The 22,306-nt window shown below is 34.7% G+C and overlaps 1 protein-coding gene across 3 annotated transcripts in view; it reads right to left on the reverse strand.

Moving 5' to 3' along the window:
• DPYD (dihydropyrimidine dehydrogenase) overlaps window positions 1–22,306 on the reverse strand; it is a 795,521-nt gene that overhangs the window by 735,209 nt on the left and 38,006 nt on the right. For all 3 annotated transcript variants that reach the window (XM_027618372.2, XM_027618382.1, XM_027618392.1), the window contains exon 2: window positions 20,247–20,357. In XM_027618372.2, coding sequence (XP_027474173.1) covers window positions 20,247–20,357 — 111 coding nt within the window. The remainder of the gene's footprint in view (window positions 1–20,246; window positions 20,358–22,306) is intronic.

A 22,306-nucleotide genomic window follows, 5' to 3' on the forward strand; every position in this document is an offset into this window, starting at 1 on the left:
TCTCTTGATACACATATGCATAAGATTCTCCAGAGTATAAACTGGGTGAGAGGGGCTGCAAAAGTACACCATTACAAAATAATGTCAAATTGTATATGCCATTTATAATTGCAAAGCAATATTTTAGAAGTCCTGTAAATCCACACTGTCTCTAACAATTATATTGTTAGCCGTTTAATTTTGGTCCATACAATGTGTAAAATTTTATCTTGATACATTCTTAATTTGCCTTTTCCCTGGTTATTTTTGAGGGAAGAATCTAATGAGTTTGACTATCATTTTATGCATAAGGCCATGCATGTTTCCTCATCTGTCCATGCCTCTTCATGTTGTTTGCCAATTGTTGTGTTGGATTGTCTTTTTCGTATAATATTAAAGAGTCTTTTCTATATCACCAATGAAATAATTTGTTGGTTATATATGTTGAAGATATCTTCTTTCAATCTGTGGCTTATCTTTTCATTCTTTTTATGTTTTGTTGAACAGACGTTCTTAATTTTAATTAGGTTGAATTTATCACACTTTTATTTTACAGTTACTGAATACATTTTTTAAAAATTCTATGAAATTACGGCTATGAAATTTTCCCACTAATTTTGCAGAAAACATCCTATGTCTTTTCAATTATAGGAAATGCTTTTTTTTTTCCCCAGCTCAGGAGCATCTTCTTTTACTATCCTCCTTACTGTTTCTGCATTATTTGTTCTGTTTCACTCTTTCCAGAGCTCCATCTGCATAGACTGGATTTCCCTTACTAGAACATAATGTATATTATTTTCTGTTAGTTTATTTTACATTTATTTCTGTGCAGTGTATTTTGAGAAATAACATCAAATTGATCTTTGATATTAGTAAATTCGTTTTGCCATCTGTATTGTTAGTCCTGTTGTCTAACGCATTCAAAGGAGATTTTTATTTCTATTACTGCATTTTACTTTTCTATAAGTATCTTCCCCATTATTCTTTCCCTCACCCCATCCTCATCTTATTTAGCTCCATTTTATCTCAAAAAACACATCAGCTTTTAAATATATATATATTATTCTTATTTCCTTTTGAAGTCCTTTTTTACATTGTAGGTTTTCTTGTTTGAAAAGACCAAACATTTTCTTTTCTATCATTAAATATTTTTAGAGTAGTGCTTTTTTTCCAATGATCCACATAGTGTGATTTTTTGAGGGGAGGAGCTATAATTTCATTATCTGTTTCTTGGTTCAGTGTCTTAGATTAGACATACTTCTACAAAAAATGGTTATTCATACTCAATTTTGTTAACTGACTTTATGTCTGTTGTTTCAGTTGTGAAATTCAGTTCCTAGTTTGCCATTTGTATTACTGTTGTGCATTGAGGAGGTCAGTGGTTATAAGTAATATGTCCCATATTTACTAGAATTTACATATTTAAACACTTTTATTTATTTTGTGTATAATTCCCTTTGTGGATTGGTTTATATTATAGATATCTGTTTTATTTTATTGTTTGAGAAAAGTTCCTAATATCTTATGTCCTACATCAGGTTTATTTTTTTGTTTATGTTTGCTTATTTCTTTCACAGTTTTGACTTAAGCATGTTAATGCTTGTACATCTCCTTATAACTGTTTTCTAGGAGTAAATAAGGTGTTTTAAAATGTGATCTCATAAAATATTTAGAATGTCTACTATCTCCCATATTGATGAAAATCTAGGAGGTATATCATTTAATCTACCAGAGAAAAATGGGGGGGGGGCAAGGTTGAATTGTCACAAATACTGGTATTAACAGTGGAACATATTTTTGTTATTTATATCTTTGTTAGTGTTTACCAGTGAATGGAAACACAATGAAAGAAAGGTGTATAAAAGACACAGAAAGGGAAGGAATTCTTATTAGTGTCCTATGTTAAAAAGAGTAGACAGTACAATGCTGTCATGAAGAGTATTTTCTTCTAACTTATTTATTTTTTGGTTTAGAAAGTACTGCTTACAGTCATGTGGGTAATAGTAAACAGATATAAAGCTGAAGAATAAAACAGAGATAAAAATTTTGCTTGATATTTTCAAAAACAAAGAAATACATGATTTAAAAAGGGGGAATGATTAAAAATTACTAGTAAAAAAATGAATGTATTTGAAAAAATCAAGTAAAAATTAGAAAAACAAATAAAATCAAACATTAGATGAAGACCATTGCAAATTCACAGAACTATAATATGGCACATTATGTTGAATCAAAATTAAGAATGATTGCTACATAATATTTGTCAAATATATTCTGCATTTGGGATTAAAGATTTCATGTATATATTCATTAAGCATATATTATGATGAGTATTAAAACTGTTTTGACAGTAGTGCAGATTTGATAATTTGAACTAGACAGTGATATCTATTTTTCTTTCCCAAAGGCCTACTTACAAGATTCACATTTATTTTTTTGTTTGTTTGTTTATTCATTTATTTATTTGTTTATTTATTGGGGGAGAGGGGGAGAAAGAATCTTAAGCAGGCTCCATGCCCAGTGTAAAGCCCAACATAGGGCTCAATCTCACAACCCTGAGATTATGACCTGAGCTGAAATCAAGAGTCAAGAGTCTGACACTTAGCCAACTGAGCCACCCAGGTGCCCTATAAGAGTCTGCTTTGGATTCTCTCTCCTTCTCCCTCTGCCCCTCCCACTCATGCTCATGCTCTCTCTCTCTAATAAATAAATCTTAAAAAAAAAAAAAAGAAGGTATAAGATGAATGCATCAAGAAGAAATAATGATGTTTTATGGAAGATAAACAGGAGTATTCAAAAGAACACTTGCAGTGTACAAACTGCGAGAAAGGGTAAGATATTTAATGTAAAAAAGTAAAAAAAGAAAAAACTTAGTACATCTGATAAAGCCTAAACCTAGCAAGCAGATAATTTGTCTAATATATATCCAAAAGTTTGAGGCCTGGTAAATTCTTTCACACTGTTTCTGGGTTGTGGTGAAGTTACCTTCTCTTCTACTTGCTTCCTTTTTAATATTAGCCTAGAGGTAATTATGATGCAGCCAAAACCACAGAAGGTATAAGATTGTCAATAATTGGACCAAAAAAATGCTCTATCACTAGATGTCTAAATAAGAACAATAACCACAAAAATAGCAACAATAATAACAAAATCTATCAAGAACAAAAATAATAGCTATATCTTTGCATGCTTACTATTTGCCAGAAACTGTCCCAGCTGGGAGAACAATGGGCCAAGTGGCACCATAGATGGTATTTTCTAGACTTTTCACAAGGTCTGAAGAACCTTAATTCCATTTTCTCTTTTCCCAGATCTTCCACCTTTACTGATGCCCCTAACAAACAAGCAGGTTCCAAATTAATATTCTAAAGATTACTCATTAAATTTAAAATATTACTTTTATGATAATAAAATCCTAGTCAAAATCATGAATTTATTGCCCTAAGAAAAAGATTCCAAATCCCTAAAGTGTTTTTAAGTTTTTACACAATCTGAATCCTATCTTCTTTCTAGACATTTTCATCTATACCATTCCTTCCAAAACTCTTTTTCTATTGCTCTCAGACATGAATCCCTCCTTAAACCTGAATTATCTATTTATTTTTTGCCTCCTCCAAATACCATGCATAGTCTACATTCAAACCGCTGTTCTCCTTGCTGGACCTGTAGGCCCTCTTCCTTTTAATCCCTTTTTATAAATCCTCCCCTATTAAACCAAAATATAGGCAGAGTCTAGAAAACTTATTCTAAATATATACAAGAAAAACAACAACACTGCCAAACTTTCTTAGGTAGTGCTGTGGAGGACATGATTTGGGTAGGTTACTTGTTGATTGGTAGTTTACAAAACTACTAGCTTTAAAGCCAGAAAGTATCACTGAAAAAAGAAGTCATACAGATGTATGAGCTAAAGACATGGAGATAGATAGGTAAAGATAGCAGCATATACATTTCAATTCTCAAAAACATAAGAGATTAGTTAAAAGAAAACATAATAAACCTAAAAACAAACTGATAAAAACAGGTAAACCAATAGATAATAAGGGCAAAATCTTACCACAAATACTACCCATATTCTTACTGGAGCTCAGGGGAAAAAAAAAAAAAAAAGGAAGGAATCCAAAGTAACCAACTACAATTATTTCATGTAACATGGAAACAAACTAAAAATACTGTAGCTGTGTAAGTTTTGTTTCTTAGGGAATAAAAAAGACTAAGGGGACTATGATAGAGTCTATTTAATCAAGAAATTCATGTAGATATAATAACCTGGATTTGTTTCCCAAACACTAAAAACAAAAATATGACATTTGAAAAAAAAAAAAATCACACTTAGAATAAATAAATGTAGTATCACTTTACTTAACTTTTAATATTTGCAAATTATTACTAAATGATGTAAAATTCTTCAAAGAAATCTCAGACAAATGCTTTATCATCTGAAACATGAAACATTTCCCATATTCAAGGAAAAATAAAATACCATTTAGTGAGCATTTACTATTTGTCAAACCTTGTATTATGCCCTCTCTAAATTCATTACTTCATTTAATCCTCAAAATAATTTAATTAGATTGCTATAATTATTATTATTTCCATTTTTCACTAAAGGAAACTGAAGCTAGCTGATAGAGGTGAAGAACTGTATCCAAGGTCAAGTTAGTAAATGCAGAGACATGATTTGCACACAGGCAGTCTGTCTCTAAGCAGGAGCTGATTACATTACATTCTACTGTCTCACACAATATAAAATTTAACTATTCTTATTCCTTACTCTATTTTTCTTTTCCTACTTAATTATAATTTTACCATATTCCCTAAAAATTATAATTTTACCATATTCCCTAAAAATAAACACTCCTTTTTCTAAGTCATTAGAATTTGAAATATGCCACTGTGCTTCTTAGGATTTTTTTTGGTTGTCTATATCTAAAATCAGCTTTAGATAGTTTAAGCCAAAAAAGGAGACTATATTTGGATATAAGAATATTTCACAAAACACAAAGTTGCAAAACCCTCCCCATAAAAAGCCATGTGTAACCCAGGCAGATTTTTTTTTCTACATCTGCCTCTACTCTTTCTTCAGACTGACTTTTTAAAATACACATGGCAGGTGGAAAATGTCCACCTTGCAACACTCAAGTTTCAATTTTTTGTTTCCTGCTCAAACAGCTCAGAATGAAATAAAATCTCTTACCCCCGATTTCTGGAAGAGAATCTGCTTCTCCTGGCTTTGGTCAGTTTTCTCAATCAGATTCAGGTCACCAGATTTGAGGTCTGAGTCAGGTGGTACAAATATAGCTTCAAGAGCCCATACCTACACATCTGTGAATCTGAGGGGGGGCAGACACCTTCACAAGTATACACTGCAATCATATCTATCCCAGAATTTATGACAAAATCATTCATTTCTCATAGAAAAGAATCCTATAACTAAGGAACATAACAAATACAGAGGACTCAATCCTAAGAGGCTGGATATCCCACAATTTGCCACTTCAGCATAAAAATTATTTTGAGCTGAAGGCAATTAAGAAAAAGCAAATACTATCCTCTCTCCTCCTACCTGCGTAAAAGCAGGACAGAAATTTCCCTTTGTGAAAGTATTCCTCCTCCCCTCTCCTGTACCAGAAGAACCATTATCCCTGGAGACAGAAAGTCAGCATTGGGATGCACAAACAAACCTTACTAAAATAACTTTAATTTTCTGTTAGTTGTCCCTATATATTTACCTTCCCACAATTAACCACCCCTAGATGCCCAAACCCCTTTTTCCTTGTCTTGCTACTTCTCCACAATTTATCATCCTTTGTTAAAATGGTATATAAGCTGCTGGGTCTAGAAGCATCGCTGGGTCTTTACTTCTTTTCTGTGAAGGTCTCCATGCACATAAAAATAAAATACCAACATCAACCAAAACATATATACCTTTTCTTCTATTAATGTCTTTTGCCAGTTTAATTCACAGACCTCATTAACTAAAATAAGAGGGTAGAGGAAAAGTTTTTTTTTTCCTCCTATGTATTATACATTATATAAATACATTTTAAAGACAGATACATACAGATAATTGGAATGATGTATTCAAATGTTGATGTTGAAATTTTAAGCATGGAGCCAATCTGCAAATATTAAATAGATATTAATGTTTTCAGGATCAATCACATGAAATGTTCTAGACATCAGGTCAGTAAAATCTAAATTGATATATTAAAAATTCTGAGTGGAAAAAAAAGAGAAAAATTCCATTCTATCTTATTAAAAATGATTGAATCCAAAGCATGACCAATGCAGAAAGGGTATAACACATTTTTGGGGGAGGGGTTGTTATTAATGTAACTCAAGAGACAGAACACTAAAAATATGCTGGTTTAAAGAAAATAAGAAATGCAATGCAGTTAGGATGTGCTGATCTTGATTGGGTTATATGAAAATCCAAATATTTTTAAATTCATAAATTTCCATAATTGAGAACTATGACAGCAGAGTTCTATATTTCCATTCATACTCAATTTTGAGTGTGTGACTACAAGTCTTTTTCATGAGATTTTTCAATGGTCCCTGAGACTCAGAGTAATGTATGAAACATTAATGTTCTGAGTTTTGTGAGGATACAGTATACACCAAATCCCCACTGAAAGAAAAGCTCCTCAATTCCTAATCATTTCAATAGGCTCTAATGTAATATTTCCTACATTGCAAATCACAGCACTTTATTTAAGGAAATCAGTCTGGCCAAGTGAGCTCTGTGGAGTGCAGCCTGCACAGACATCAGTTCAAAGGATCAGATGTCAAAGTGCTCCCTCTAATGTCCCTTAATCATCACTCCGATTAGTGCTTGAATAGAACTGTGATTAAAACCGCTGCTGCCATTGTCTACCTATTCAGTCGTCTAGCATTCTACGTAGGTTCCACCGATTAGTGTTTGAATAGGGGAACGATTAGAAAGACAGCTGCCATTGTATGCCCATTCGGAAAACAGCAAAACTCGCATATTTATTTGCTATGAGCACCAAATAAATGTTTTGCAAAGGTAAAATATACTATTAGGCTCTAAAGACAATTTAGCTGATTTCTTTTGTTCAGAGCATTCTATTTTCCCATATGCAAAGATATTTCTTATTTGCAAATACAGTAATATGCTTCATTAATATCTTTTAAAATATACATATTCTGTTTTTATAGACATAGTCTTAACACACATCTGCTTTATTATGTAGTACTTATTGACCTACAATACATCATACAATTCCAGTTTAATATTATGATTATCCAAAGAATTTCTGTATAAACAAATCAGTTTGGTTCCAGATCTTTTGAATCCCTTCTCAATATCCATAGACTAATATGCAATCCATATGAATGACATCTCCACAGAGAAACTTCCTTGTCAAATATTGAGAGAAAATATCTCATTCTCAAGCCATCCTAAGACAGGGGCACATTTTAGGTTAGTACTCTGTACCCTGCAGGGACTCACATAGGAAGAATCAGCCAGGGTTAGAATCCCCATGTCAACGCAGACCTACAGACTGATGAAACTGGGCAGGTCCAAGGCATCATGTTGAAGGATTTTTGGAGAAAGGAATATGTGGCAAAAAAAAAAAAAAAAAAAAAAAAAAAAATCACAGAAAGATAATTCATTCCTACTTTATGCATATATTAGGGCAAAAAAGCTGGTGTCTTTTTCTGTTTCTTCTTATCTCTTTCTGTCTGTCTCTCACACACACTCCTCCCAACACACACACACACAATTTGCTGCCAGGATATTTCTGGGCAATATAGGAAATGCTCTGTTTTTCATTACCGTTCTTAATATCTTCCTGCTCATTACCTCTCCATGTTCTTTCCATATTTAGTTATTCTGTTCTGTGTCCACTGTCATGATGGACCTACCTACATGCATAGTAACAGAAACAGACCTCTATCAATGTTTCAATGCTAATAATGAGATTCAATAACACTTGTTAAGGACTATATATATGCCAAGCACTGTTGTAAGTATACTATGCAAATTGATCCCAATAGCAAATGTATCAGGTAGATTCTATTAGTATCCTCATTTTGCAGAAGAGGAAATGGAGGCAGGAAGAGATCAAGGAATTTACTCAGGATCATAACAGCTAGTAAATGGCAGAACCAATAACTGAAACCAAATAGTTTGCCTCTGTAGCTCACTCTTAACCAACCTTTCTGCTGATAGGTCATTCTTTTTGGTTTCACTGTCTTCTTTCATAAAAGAGAAAAAAAAAAGAAACCTCAAAGATAAGGAAGCTAGCTTTAAGGGGAAAGTTTTCTTTCTTTTTGCTAACAAAGCTAAAGGAACACCTCTTACACTTAGGGGAAAGTTTTTTCCAGTTCTACTTAAACCCTGACTAGATAACTACATGCCATCCTAATCAACAATAAAGAAAAAGAACTACCACTTAACGATTATAAAATTTCAAACTAAAGAAGAGCAAAATAAAAGTAATGGGGCTGATGGCTGACAATTACAAACGAGTTTAATTTGTGTGTCACATGGATATGGAGAAAGTTGTGATCAGTGTGAAATAAATAATTAAAGCAAAGCTCTCTTGTAACAGCCTCAGGAAATCAAGAGTTAACACTTTTCTTCTTTTTAGTCAATTAACATTTTATTACATATTTCTGCCTGGAGAATAAATCTCTGACAATACTAGTCTATGTGTAGAATGAAGCACCAAGAAAACACATACACATAAAGAGAGAACCTAATATGTGACAAAACTAAATTACAGTGTATAGCAAAGAGCGTGCTTTCTTAACCTGATGACATGCACTTCTCTTAATGAAATCACCAGACCATAGAACTTTTCAATAAATGCAATTATTAATATCATCTTCATCATTATCAGTGTTATTGTTACATGTACTAGTCTTTGCTGACCTCTTCTGTCTCATTACTTGGTACTTACCTTCACACTCTACACTTCAGCCAAGCCATGCAGTACTGAAGCTGTTTCAGTACCTGGGTTCAGTATTCTCCCTCATCTCAAATCTTTCCAGTATATGTTTTCCATTCTGGTGGGATCCCTCTTCTTCTCCTTTTCCTCCTCCATCTGTATTTTCAACTTAAATTCTGTTTCCTCGGGGAAGCCAACCTTGAATCCTGAGACCAGATTCCACAGCTATAACTCCCATAGTTGGCTATACCTGCAACACCTGGTTGTGAATGACTTCAATGCCTTTGAGAAGGACTGTAAGTTGTCAGGGCAAGAAAAGTGTTTGTCCTTTTCCCCACCACTTTTCACAGTGGTAGGCACATAGTAGGTCTGCCATTAATTTTGTAATGAATTAAACTGTACAAGGCAGATTCCAAGCAAATATTTATACTATGTAATTCTTAAAATTAGGCAGAATAATTGATCTATAGTAGTGTTGGAATATAGAAAAATGTGACACATTAATTCTTTAAGAGGGTTCACTGCTATGAAAAGTAATTTATTCCCAGCCATTGGATTAAAGTCCAAAAATGTTCAGGAGATACTTTTCAGAGTTCATATCTCATATAAAGACAATGAAAACTATCAATGATTTCATATTTTAATTATTGATTAGGGTATATTTGTTTTCTTAAATTGAGATGGCCAAAATTCTCCTTTTGAAATCATAACTAGACTTTAAGATTTCCCATAAGCAATATGTTACTATTTTAAAATAAATACTGATTATGTGTTAGAAGATCCCACCCCAATTCCAAAATTACAAGGTCTATATATGACTAAATGACCACAAAGCAAGATTTTAGGCTCAGAATCCCTCTTCTACTAAATTTTTATATTCTTGGAAAAGGATTTTTAGTTAATCACATGTCACTGTATATTTTTCCATCTCTAAATTTTTTTCCCTCTGCTGAATTTTAAACTTGCATTTTCTTTAAAGAATCAAATAGTTTCTTCAAATTAATGTCTATACTAACACATACATAAAATTAATTAATAAATTTATATAATGACAACTTCTAACCTCTGTTAGAAGTATGGAAGAGATTGTCCAATAAAGATCACTTACAATATAATTATTTAAAAACAAAGTTATTTTTTTCTAATTAATTACAATGTTCTCAATGCATGTAGCAGGATAAGTGTTCTTACAATATAAATGGTAAAACGTTACCAGATTAATGATTCCAAAAAATCCAGTAATACATAATGTTTGGTAGCATTGCTATTAAGTTAAGGTAATGACCAGGAAAGCCCACCCAGTTAGCCAGCCTGAAGTTCTGGGGCTACCTGTGCCATCCAAAGCCATCTGAATCCTTATTGCTGGTTGCCAGTTGCTACCCAAGTTTAAACATTCATGGGAACATCCCTAGGTCCTGAGGCTGGCTGGTACCTCCAGAACAGTATAAGTCCTTTGATTTGCAGTTGTTTTCAGGGCCAGTATTACAGTGAGGTAAGTGAGGCATCTCTAGCACAAAATTTAAGGAGGTACTCACTTTCAGAGTCTTGCAAATACCATCTAAGTTTCCCAACATGGGGTTCTAAATGGCCTTGCCTGTCTTTTTTTTTTTTTTTTTTGAAAGATTTATTTTAGAGAGAGTCTCAAGCAGATTCCCCATTGAGCCAAACATGGGCTTGATTTTGAGACCCTGAGATCATGACTTGAGCCGAAATCAAGAGTCCAGTGCTTAAACAACTTAAAGCCACCCAAGCACCCCATGGCCTTGCCTGTCTTAACCCTTCTTTCTTACTTTCTCTGACGAAGATTAGAAGCTTACTCCTCCCTCTCTCCCCACCCCGGACAGACCTCAGTTGAGAACCTGCTGGATGGAGAATGGGAGATAATCATCAATTCTGTTAAGTCCAAATTCAAAATCAGACTTCATGGGATGGGGAAGTTTTACCATAATTCCTCCTCCTTCCTCCTAAAATGTGCATGTTAGGCATTGAGGCCACCAGTTTTCATTTCTTGAAGAAAAAGATGTAACCATAGAAAGCAATGAGACAAAGAGAGTGTTTCTGAGACTTAAGATGTTGGAAGTCAGGTTTTCAAGGAATCTGAAAGAACCTGAGTGGTTGACCATGGATTTAGAAGGAAATGTGTGATGAGTTAAAAATAAATTTTTATCTCCACTCTTACCTTCCCATCTAAACTAAATAAATATTTTTTAAGAATGGAAAGACAAGATAAGGATCCATAGGAAAGGGGAGGGCCCAGAAATTTTGGTAGATCCCAGAAAAAAAAAAGGATCATTGCCCAGCAACTCAGGCTAGACATAGAGGGATGGCAAAAGTACATGGAGATCATGAGCTGGAGAACCTGTGATGAAGCCCTGGGAGGAGGTGACTAAACTGTGAAGTTTCCTGAGCCCCAGTGTTGAATGGAACATTAGAAGGAATTGTCATGCATTCACGAATGACTTAAAAATAGCACAGGGGTGGGGAACAGAAAAGGATCTGGTGACAGGGAATGAAGGATGACTCCACATCCCCCATGATTGGTTATTAATGGAAATGCATAATGAAGAATCAGCTGGGCTCATCTCAGCTACCACACTTGTCACCAAATCCCAGGGAAGTCAGATGTTAGCCCAGAAAACTAAGGAGGGGCAGGGGAACCAGTGGGGGCAAAAATCCTGAAAGTGATAGTGACTAAGTTTCTACTCTTGAAACAGCTCAAAACAAAAATTAAGTTTGGTTACAGAAAAATAAAGGAGGTTATATTTCCTATATGCCTGAGTTTCTAGTCTGATATTTGTAATCTCTATACAAACAATACATTTTTCACCTATTGAACATTTTTCACCTATTGAAGAAGGCATTAAGTTGCAAAGAATCTTGGTTTTGGTTATTTTATTTCATTTCATTTTATTTTATCCTTCAGGCACTGAGTCTATTTTTGGAAGAATGCTATTGTCAGCAATCAGGAAAGCAAACTCAAGCTTGAGAAGTTGTTTTAAAATATGGCGTAAGAGGAGGTGAGGGCAGAACAGAGATTGCTTTCTTACTGTGAATCTGGTCAAAAATTCATTTAACTTCAGAGTTTAAAAAAAGGAATACATATTGTGAATTTGCTATGTATCAACATTGGGACCTACATTCTATGTCACATTTAACTGAGCCAGGTAGCTGGTTATCGAAGCAACGATTCCACCTTCCCTTTTTAAATGAGGTTGAATGATAACTTTATTAACTATGTAGATTTTGTTCGTTACTAGTCATGTAAGCTTGAGAAGGAAAAAATGGACCCCAGCACACAAAGTAAATCATAAGGATAATTTCCAGAGTATAAAAAATAACCACATTTGGAAATCATGTATTAGAGAGAAAACACATTAATCTATCCTTCCTTGTAGGAATTCTCTCACTATTCTTTCATGGCTCTCATCTCACCCCACACGGTGCTTCTTAACTAAATTCTCATCTCTGCTGCCCTTACCATCCTGTTTTTCAACATTATGCTAAGCCACACTGGAGCCTGAGGCAAAAGTAAAGAGGTATGCTCCTATATACATGTTTTATAGATTTTTGTATTATTTATCTTGCTTACAAAGTCTTTTGGTGCCCCTTACATTTTGTACTCTCCACATTCTTCCTGGGTAACTCTATGTGCAGGCTTTTATACCTACATATGCTATGATGACTCAAAACTCTTCATCTCCATTCCTGACTCTTTTACTGAGCTACCACATGGGATATCCCACAGGTACAAGAAACAAAAGATCACAAACTGAACTCACTATTTCTCTCTCAATTTATCTTATAAACAACTAAATGCACACATAAAGTAAACTCACAAGTCATATTTATTTTACCACCTGTTATGGACCGAAGTTTTGTATCCCCCCCACCAAAATTCATATACCAAAATTCTAACCCCCAGTGTGATGATATTATGAAATGGGGCCTATGAGAGTGTGATTAGGTCATGAAGGTGGAGACATCATGAATGGGATTAGTCCCCTTATAAGGACCCCAGAAAGCTCTCTCATCCCTTCTGCCATGTGAAAACAGCAAGAAAGCAGCCATCTATGAACCTGGAAGCAGGTCCTCACCAGATACCAAATCTGCCAGTGCCCTGATGTTGGACCTCCCAGCCTACAGAAGTGTGAGAAATAAATGTTTGTTGTTTAAGCCACCAGTCTGATATTTTTACCCACGCAGACTGAGACACCTCCTAAATATATTCAAGCTTATCCTCTCTCCTACATACCCACTGCCCCACCTTCTTTTGTCTTCTGGCCTTCTATACCAGTATGAATCTTGCCTCCCACCTTCCTTGTTAAATCCATCTTCTACTATGAAAGTTAGATGAATTCAGCCAAAGGCAAATTTGACTGAATCACAGTGATAATTAAAACTCCTTCATGGTACTTCCTTTGAAAGAGTACTATTGTTATTTATTGATATTTCAAAAAGAATGTGAGAACTTCTTGGCAAGGTCTATGTCAATCAAATTCATATTCATTCTACTGTGATAAGTGACACAATGGCTGGCCCATTATAAAAAGGCAATAAATACAAAACAAACAAAAATAGTGACTAAGATTGTGAACCTCACACAGGAAAACAGTAACAATTTATGAAAACCTATATATTACTGCAGTCATTTCCTAGAATGAAAAAAAAAAGTCAATGATTTATTTTTATTTACTTATTCAAACAACTTTACTTAAGAAGTTCTGGTGCCAGATTGCATGAGTACAACCTCTGGTTCCACCATGCAATGGTGGAATCCTGGACAGGATGTCTAATAATTGGCTGTCTTTAACTGCATTCCCTTTTTACTTTTGCCCAGTTTTCTGATTTGTAACATTTTCTGGTCTTCAAAAATTACTAATGGAAAATGAGTGCAAAATATTTATGCAATTACGACAGTTCAACATTTTCAAAAATGGCAAAAATAAACAGCAGTTATGGAACACCTGCTTAAAAGATACTGGAAATAACTGCTTCGTGCTTCATTAACCAGTATAAACACAATTTGCCAGTTTAAATTCCCTACTGAATTCAGAATTTCCAATTAGTACTAGAATGGTATCAAATTGCCAAGGGAAGAAATTCCTGGGTAAAAAAAAAAAAAAAATTCAGAATTTCCATTTGCCGAGCTCTTTTACAGGTCAAACTGATGCCTATCTTCTAAGAAGCCTATAAATTTTTGTTTATTAAAACTAAACCTGTATCTATTTTAATAGACAATTTTAGACTATAATTTGTGATTTATTCATCTCTGGGTGGCATTCAGTACAGTGCCTGAAATATGGTTGTTTTCAGGACCAAAATGGACTTCTTAAAAAGAAAGGCAGATAGGGACAGAAGACTATACAATGGCTCAAGAAAAACTTCCTTCCTGGGAATTCAAAGAAACCCAACCCACAACCCTGATGCACCTATACAAAGAGTAATAAGTCAGTGATTATCTGAACTAAATCAAAACAAAATTATAAAGCCAAAGCAAAATAGTTAGAAAATGAAACAAAGTAAGCATAAATAAAAAACCTTTGTATTTGGTGGTCAGGAAGTCAGCTAAAAATGATCTCTTTGGCTATCTTCAGAAATTATATAAGATTACTGGTAAAAAAAAATGTGACAACCACTGTAATCCATATTTTTCTTACTTTGATGATTCTATTTTCTAATACTCTTACTTGCCCTTCCTAAGGAAGCCAGGTGATATCCTGAAAAAGATGCACTGGATCCAGATGACCTAAATTCTAGATCTGGCTGCAACACTAAGTGATTTCAATAAGCTTAAGTAAAGCATTGAACATTTTCAGCATAGTCCTCATCCATAAAACAAGGAGACAAATCTGAGTTGTCTATTTACATCATTGTAAAAACCAAATGTAATATGCAAAGGTACTCTGGAAACTGTATAGCACCATACAAGAAAATATGTAATCCTTATGTCTAGTATATAAAGAATACATAAAAGAAGGGTCATATTCATTCATGCATTCATTTGACAGATATTTAGTGAGCACCAACTGTTCTAGAAGTTGGGAACACAGCTTATGAAACAGAACACACAATGAACAAAACACAAAAATCACTGCCCTCTTGAACGTTATATTCCAGTGGAAAAAGACAAAAAATAAACTAGTGAGTGAAAAAGAGAGTATATCAGTGATAAGCACTAGAAGAAAAATTAAGCACAGAAGTCTAAAGAGAGCTCAGAGTGGGGCAGTCTTAGAGTTCTAAACAGAGTGGCCAGAGAAGGCCTTGCTAAGGTGACAACTGTACAAAGGAAATTGTGCAAACTCCAAGTGAGCTGAAAAACCACTGAAAGATTCTAAGCATGGGAATTTTAAAAGGATTTCTCATGTGTATTAAGACGAGATTCTACCAGGAAAGGCGTAAACATGGAAACTGTCTCAAGGCTATTGAGACAGATGAGAGATAATGGTACTGGCTTAGAAAGGTTGGTAGTGGTGAAGGTGGTGAGAGGTGATAAGATTCTGAATATACACAGCATTTAAAGTGAGGAGAAAAAAATGAAATCACCAACCTAATGAGCCTCAGAGAGAGAATGATCTAAGCCCTGGGCACTCTAATATTTAGGGGTGAGAAGATGAACAAAGAAGCCCAGAAGATGCTAGTAAGGGAGTTTGATGTTCTGCAAGCGAAGAGAAAGAAAATATTTTAGGAAGGAGAGAGCAAATTTCTGTATCAAGTGCTGCTCATAAGGCCCCATGATTCGACTCTTTGTTTAGCAATTTAAATTGATTTTCCCTAGAAGCAAAATTTGAGACAAGGATTTGTGTGCAGGTGATTTACAGAGTAAGTGCTATTCAGGAAAAGTACAAGAGGAGTAAAGCAGGGTAGGAAGGAGGGAGACTTGCAGAGCAAGGATGCAGTCAGTGGTACTGTCTAGTCATAGCCAGAGCAATAGGGCAAAGGCTCAGGAACTTAACAGCCTGCAGGAGTTGTCCCTGCCTTGAAGCAATTGGGCTGGCATCCTTCAGAATATTGTCTTCGTCTTCAGTTTTCAGAAGTTTAATTATGACAAATCTTGCTATGGATTTCTTTGGGTGTCACTCAGGTTTTTTAATCTATAGGTTTATGTTTCTTGCCAAATTTGGAAAGGTTTTAGCCATTATTTCCTTTTTGAGTATTTCTCAGCCCTGCCCTCTTTCTTCTCTTCCTCTGGATAGTAGCAGAAGTCCAGTGGTCTCTCCACTGACATCACAGAGGGTAAGTGGGGATGTGGGCCCACTCAGTTATCAGCTAGCTAATGGGGATGAAAATACTGGCTCCCTATTCTTTCACCCAGCAGAGGTATTTGGGCATCTCATTATCTCATCACAGAGCAGAAGTCTAGGCTTCCTACCCAGCCTTTATGGAATAGACATGGGTTGGGGTCACAGTTTTTCTTGCTGTGTTTGGCGAATAGTTACTATCTGAAGGTTTTTTGTCTTGCTAGGCTGTTCCTTCCCTGGTATTTTAGCTAGAGAGAACAGACTTAGCATTTCGGGACTTACCATTTCCAGTTGGGACTTAGCATTTCCAGTTCTCCAATTTCTTTAGCTCCAAGACTGGGATATTTCTTCATTTTATTTATCTATTTTATTAATTCCATTTTTTCCCAAAACATGTTTTTTTATTTTTATTTTTTAATTTAATTAATTAATTAATCTAAGTAAGCTCTGTATCCAAAGTGGGGCTTGAATTAATGGCCCCAAGATCAAGAGTCACATGCTCTACTGAGCCAGCTGAGCGCTCCCCCGCCCCAAAGACTGGGATAAATGCAGAAAAAATAAACCCCAGGGAACTCACTACTGTTTCATTCTTTAGGTTACATTTCTCTAGCTAGTTGGCCTTCTTTCTACCTTTCAAAGTCTTATGCTTGCTTTATATACATATAAGGCTTTTAAATTTTGATGAGTGATTATAAAACACAAGTATGAAAATTTACAAATTAAAAAATAAATCATATCTCTAGGTCATACTTTTAATCAATTCTTCATGCAAACACAAAGAGCATACTAATGAAAAGGAAAGGAACCACATTCTTTAACTGCACTGAGAATAACTTTCAACTTTAGCTCCGTATTTCCTATGGGTATGAATACAAATGTGTCAAATAGAATTTCAAAATGGTATGCATCCAGAGCAATGAATCTGATCTTATAAATTGAGATGATTTAGCTTTCATTTTCCACTAATACTTGCTTATCACAGAAAACTTGAAATATACAAAGGTGCTAACAAAACAAAGCTAGTCACAATTAACATTCCATTATATTTTCTTTTTCGATGTGTCTTGGGGTGTGTGTGTTTGTGTAACTGTACCCAATCAGTCTTAAATATAACGTTTCATGCATTTTCCTTGTAACATAGATTGCATTTTTCCAGATTATTATTTTAAAAATAATTTCCATGGTTGCACAATTTACTCCTGAATGGATCTTCCCTAATTTATTTAACCACAACTCAATGGTGGCAATTCAGTGGGTTTTCCCTCACATTTTTCTCTACCAAATAAATAATGGGGGGATAAGTTTCTTTCTACTTAATTCTTTACCTACATTCCTAATTCTTTGTTTAGGATAGTTTAGTAGAAGATGAATTATTGGGTATAAGTGTTTGATAATTTAAAGATACTATTATGGACTGAATTATATCCCCCACAAATTCATATGTTGGAGTCCTAACCTCCAGTACACCTCAGAATGTAACTGTATTGGAAGACAGTCTTTACAGAGGTAATTGAATTAAAATGAGGTCATTAAGGGAGACTCTAATCTAGTATGATTAGTGTCATTATTAGAGGAAATTTGGACACAGGCACATAGAGAGGAAAAGACCATATGAAGACACAAGGAAAAAGCAGCAGAGAAGCCTCAGAAGAAAACAACCCTATTGATACTTTAATCTGAGATTTCTAGCCTCCAGAACATTGATAATTTCTGTTCTTTAGGCCACCCAGTTAATGGTAGTTTATTATTGCAGCCCTAGCAAACTAACACAGGTGTTAATGAATATTGTCAGAGATACTGTCAAACTGCTTTTCTCAGAATTTATGCCAATATACTTAATGGAGAAAACCCATCTCACTACATCTTTGCCATTTATACACACACACACACACACATACACACACATATGGTAAAATGAGACAGTGTACAGCTTAACATTTTGGAATAAAATGCCAATTTTCACAAAATAAAAATAGTAAAAATGATAACAGAGAAAGCCCCTCTTTCTCAATAAAACCTCACCATAAATAGTTTAATAATATATAAATGAGACCTTAGAGAAGAAGTCATATAATTTTTCTGGATCAGAGTTCTCATACCTTTAAAATGATTTAGACTTAATAATCTTTGAGGGCTTTCTAAATTTGAAATTTATATTATTTCTTTATTCACTTTAAAATATAAGATCATGCCTTAGAGTCAGTCTATTATTTGATCTAATGATCTAATTTGGATCACACTAGTCTCCTTTCACCTCATGGTGGAAAGCAAAACTCACCGAATGGTACAAGGAAAAGTGAACTCCAAATCCAAGTTTGCTATTATGTGTTATCATCTCAAGTCACATTGTTTCTTTGTATTTATTTTTAAAGAGTTTATTTATTTACTTGACAGAGAGACACAGCTAGAGAGGGAACACAAGCAGGGAGAGTGGGAGAGGGCGAAGCAGACTTCCCACTGAGCAGGGCTCAATCCCAGGACCCTGAGAGCATGACCTGAGCCAAAGGCAGACGCTTAACGACTGAGCCACCGAGGCACCCCTCTTTGTATTTCTATTTCCTTTTTTTCATTTAAAAAACTTTGCTGAGTGCTCAGTGACAAGAAAATTTTAAAAATCACATGAATACAGACACACCTGTACACATACTTCAATTCCATCATCAAAGAGTTAATATGTAAGGAAGAAGAAAGTACATAAAAATAAACTAAAATCATTACCTTAGACAGTATAAGCAAAGTACCAAAAAGCCAATGCAAATAAACTAATACTATTCATTGTTTCACTAACTGATTTGAGAAAATTAATTTTGGGGAAATTAATTTTGAGAAATTGGGTAAAAAGGAAATTGCTTTCCTAATTTAAAAATGTATAACCCCTAAAATGGTATTTTAAACATTACCTTCAAGGTTGTACTTAATCCCCATTTATGGCCTCAAAGTGCCAGCCCTGTGTTAACCTCATAGAATCAGTTAAATAACATTTCAGCAATCAGTAATCCCAGACATTTTTGCTCCTGTACCTCACTTGGATATATTAAATGTTCACAGTGTTCCCCGAATACTGTACATGTATTCCCCAAAAGCATTATCTTACAACAGTTTGTATATACCAATGTACTCTTCTTCAGTTGAATTATACCTGTAATATAGAAACTCTTCTGTGTCCTTGTGTCATTATACAAAACAATTTTTAAAGGCTTTAATTTAATCTTTTTCATCACGACAAGTGCACTCTTTAATCCCCATCACCTATTATACCTACCCCCCAACTTCCCCTCTAGTAACCATCAGTTTGTTTTTGATAGTTAAGAGTCTATTTCTTGGTTTGCCCTTTTTTCCTTTGCTCATTTGTTTTGTTTCTTAAATTCCACATATGAGTGAGATCACATGGCATTTGTCCTTCTCCGACTGACTTATGTCGCTTAGCATTATATTCTCTAGCTCTAGCCATGTTGTTGCAAATTGCAAGATTTCATTCTTTTTTATGGCTGAATAATAAATATTCCATTATTTATATATACCACGTCCTCTTTATCTATTCATCTATAAAGGGACACTTGGGCTTCCTCCATAGTTTGGCTATTGCAAATAATGCTGCAATAAACACAGGCATGTATATACCTTTTCAAATTAGTGTTTTCGTATTCTTTGGGTAAATACCCAGTAGTGGAGTTACTGGATCTACAGTAATTCTATTATTCATTGTTTGAGGAACCTCCATACTTTCTTCCACGGTGGCTGCACCAGTTTGCATTCCTACCAACAGTGTACAAGGGTTCCTTTTTCTCCAATCCTCGCCAACACATGGTTTCTTTTGTTTTTGATTTTACAAAACAATTTAAAGAGAAATTTTATAGATTTTTAAGAAAATAAATTTTGGCGCCACACTAAATCTACATAATTTTTTAAATGTTTCAATAGATTTTTAAGGAATAAAATTAGACACTTTTGAGATTATTCAAACATAAAATATTTGAAATATGAAAAAATTATAGCTGTACTTTACACATATTTAATTGTATTTCAAAGTATATGTAAAATCTTGTCTTACAATATGTAAGACGCGATCATTTTCAATGTGAAATCATCTATCAGTGGTACTTACAATGCAGTTTTTATCAGTATTTCTTTTCCAGTGTTTCTTGTCTACTTTCTTGGCTGAAGTGGAACGCAGCATTGCATGAGTTTGTGTTCGAGGATTTAAAGCCAGGATACTCTGAAGATAGCATAAACAATGTATAATCAAATATATTGGCATTTAAAAAAATCTAAATTTTATTTTAAGATTATCCACACACCCCAAAGACATATACTAAAAATGTTGTTTTCTCCTCCTGCTATTGTAATTCCATAATAAGCTTATCTAAAGTAGTCATTTACTAGGCAATATACTTGTTGATTTCATAAGAATATTGATTATAATATGAAAAATTTAAAAATCACATAAACTACACCAAAGACTCTTTAAGATAAATTTTATACATAGCATTTAGATGAGAATGAAATCAGAAAAGATGCAATACTCTCCATTTTAAGTTTTTAGAATTTACAAATTGCTTTCACTTGCACTACCTAATTTAATAACAGCTATTATTAAATCAAAATTTTGGATGAGCAAATGTTTAGGTAACCCATCCACTTGCGATCTCACAATTAATATGCAGAAGGGACTGACTTAGAACTCAATTCTAAGTTTATATTCAAACTCACCCAAAAATAGTCTATATTTTACTGCGACTTTGTGAGGCATAAAGGTAGAAGAGAAAACCTTTTTAAACACATGTGCAAATACATTAAATGGCAGCTGAATAACTCAATAAAGAATTAATCTCAAAGTCCTGTTTTAAGCAAGCATTTAAAAGAAAACCACTAGAGGTCTTCTAGAATGGTGGCTTCGTGAAGACCTCTGCAGATCAATTCCCCAGCAAAACAAACATACTGAGAAAAATTAGTAAAAATAAGAACCCTTTAAAACCTCCAGAAATCATGCTAAAGTTAAACAGCAACTGAACAGTTATTCAAGAAAAATCTACTAAAACTTGGTAAGAATAGTGAAGGTCTGTGGCATTTGAAGGATGGCCTGCCCACCCCCAATCTGCCATGTTCCCAGCTCAGCATGACAGAAATTCCACCTCAGGGGAATGCTGCCAAGAACACAGGGTCCATCTGCCCCTAGCTTCCAGTTGAGGTTGTGGTATTTCCCAGAGAAGGGCAGACTATTAGTATTTCTCACCCCCCACCCTTCCCACTCACACACACCCCCAACCTCTATGCAGCAACTAAACTCCACAAAGTGCAGCTGCGAAGTTAGGAGTTCCCTTGCTTCACCCAGCCCCCATTCACAGAACAGAGGCTCTATCTGAAGAACAGCATGCCAATTACCCAGGGGTCCTGATCACCTTCATCTCAACTTGCTCACTCTTTGGAGTTAATATACCAGGAGAAACAAACTGAGATCGAAAGCTACTGCCTATACTAGTGCTCTGCTCATAAAGCAGGAGTGTCCATCCAAAAGAAGCAGGCCACTAAACCACCCCTAGCTCTGTAGCTGTGGTTCAGAGATTATTCACAGAACAAGAGGCATGCCATAAGAACAGACAGCTCCCGGCAAAGGAACTGACTTTATTAGAATTAGTATGTGGGTAAGTTCAAGCCTATGGGTACTCTCAAAACAATAGTTTGATGGCAATTAAGAGGAGGGTGATAGCTTCATGAGAGCAATAAACTAAATCATAAGGCAGACTATTTACCAGAGAGAACCAGGGAAAGAAATAGTTAAGAACAGCTCCCCTATGGTCACACGAAACCTCAAAGACTCACTTCAAAAACAATCCCTGTAAGGGGCCCAAATTTAATTGGCTTACACTGTGGAGAAATTTATATCCCAGAGCACTGAAAAAAATAATAATAATAATAAAGAAATCAGCCAACAATCAGTGAAAACCAAGAGCTGGGTGTAATATCAACAGACCAACAGAAGTGGGCAGTTGAAAAACAACAACAGGCGAAAAGGCATATAGACCCTGATAAACCACTAGCATCCCAGAGTTATTGTGCACATGCCCAAGACATCACCCTATGCAATCAGAAAACGGAAACTCTCTCCAGAGAGGACAGGTGTCAGATTTTACATACACACACAAAACTTTATCTATAAGACACTCT

The sequence above is a fragment of the Zalophus californianus genome, chromosome 4 (assembly GCF_009762305.2).
Source record: "Zalophus californianus isolate mZalCal1 chromosome 4, mZalCal1.pri.v2, whole genome shotgun sequence".
Taxonomy (NCBI): domain Eukaryota; kingdom Metazoa; phylum Chordata; class Mammalia; order Carnivora; family Otariidae; genus Zalophus; species Zalophus californianus.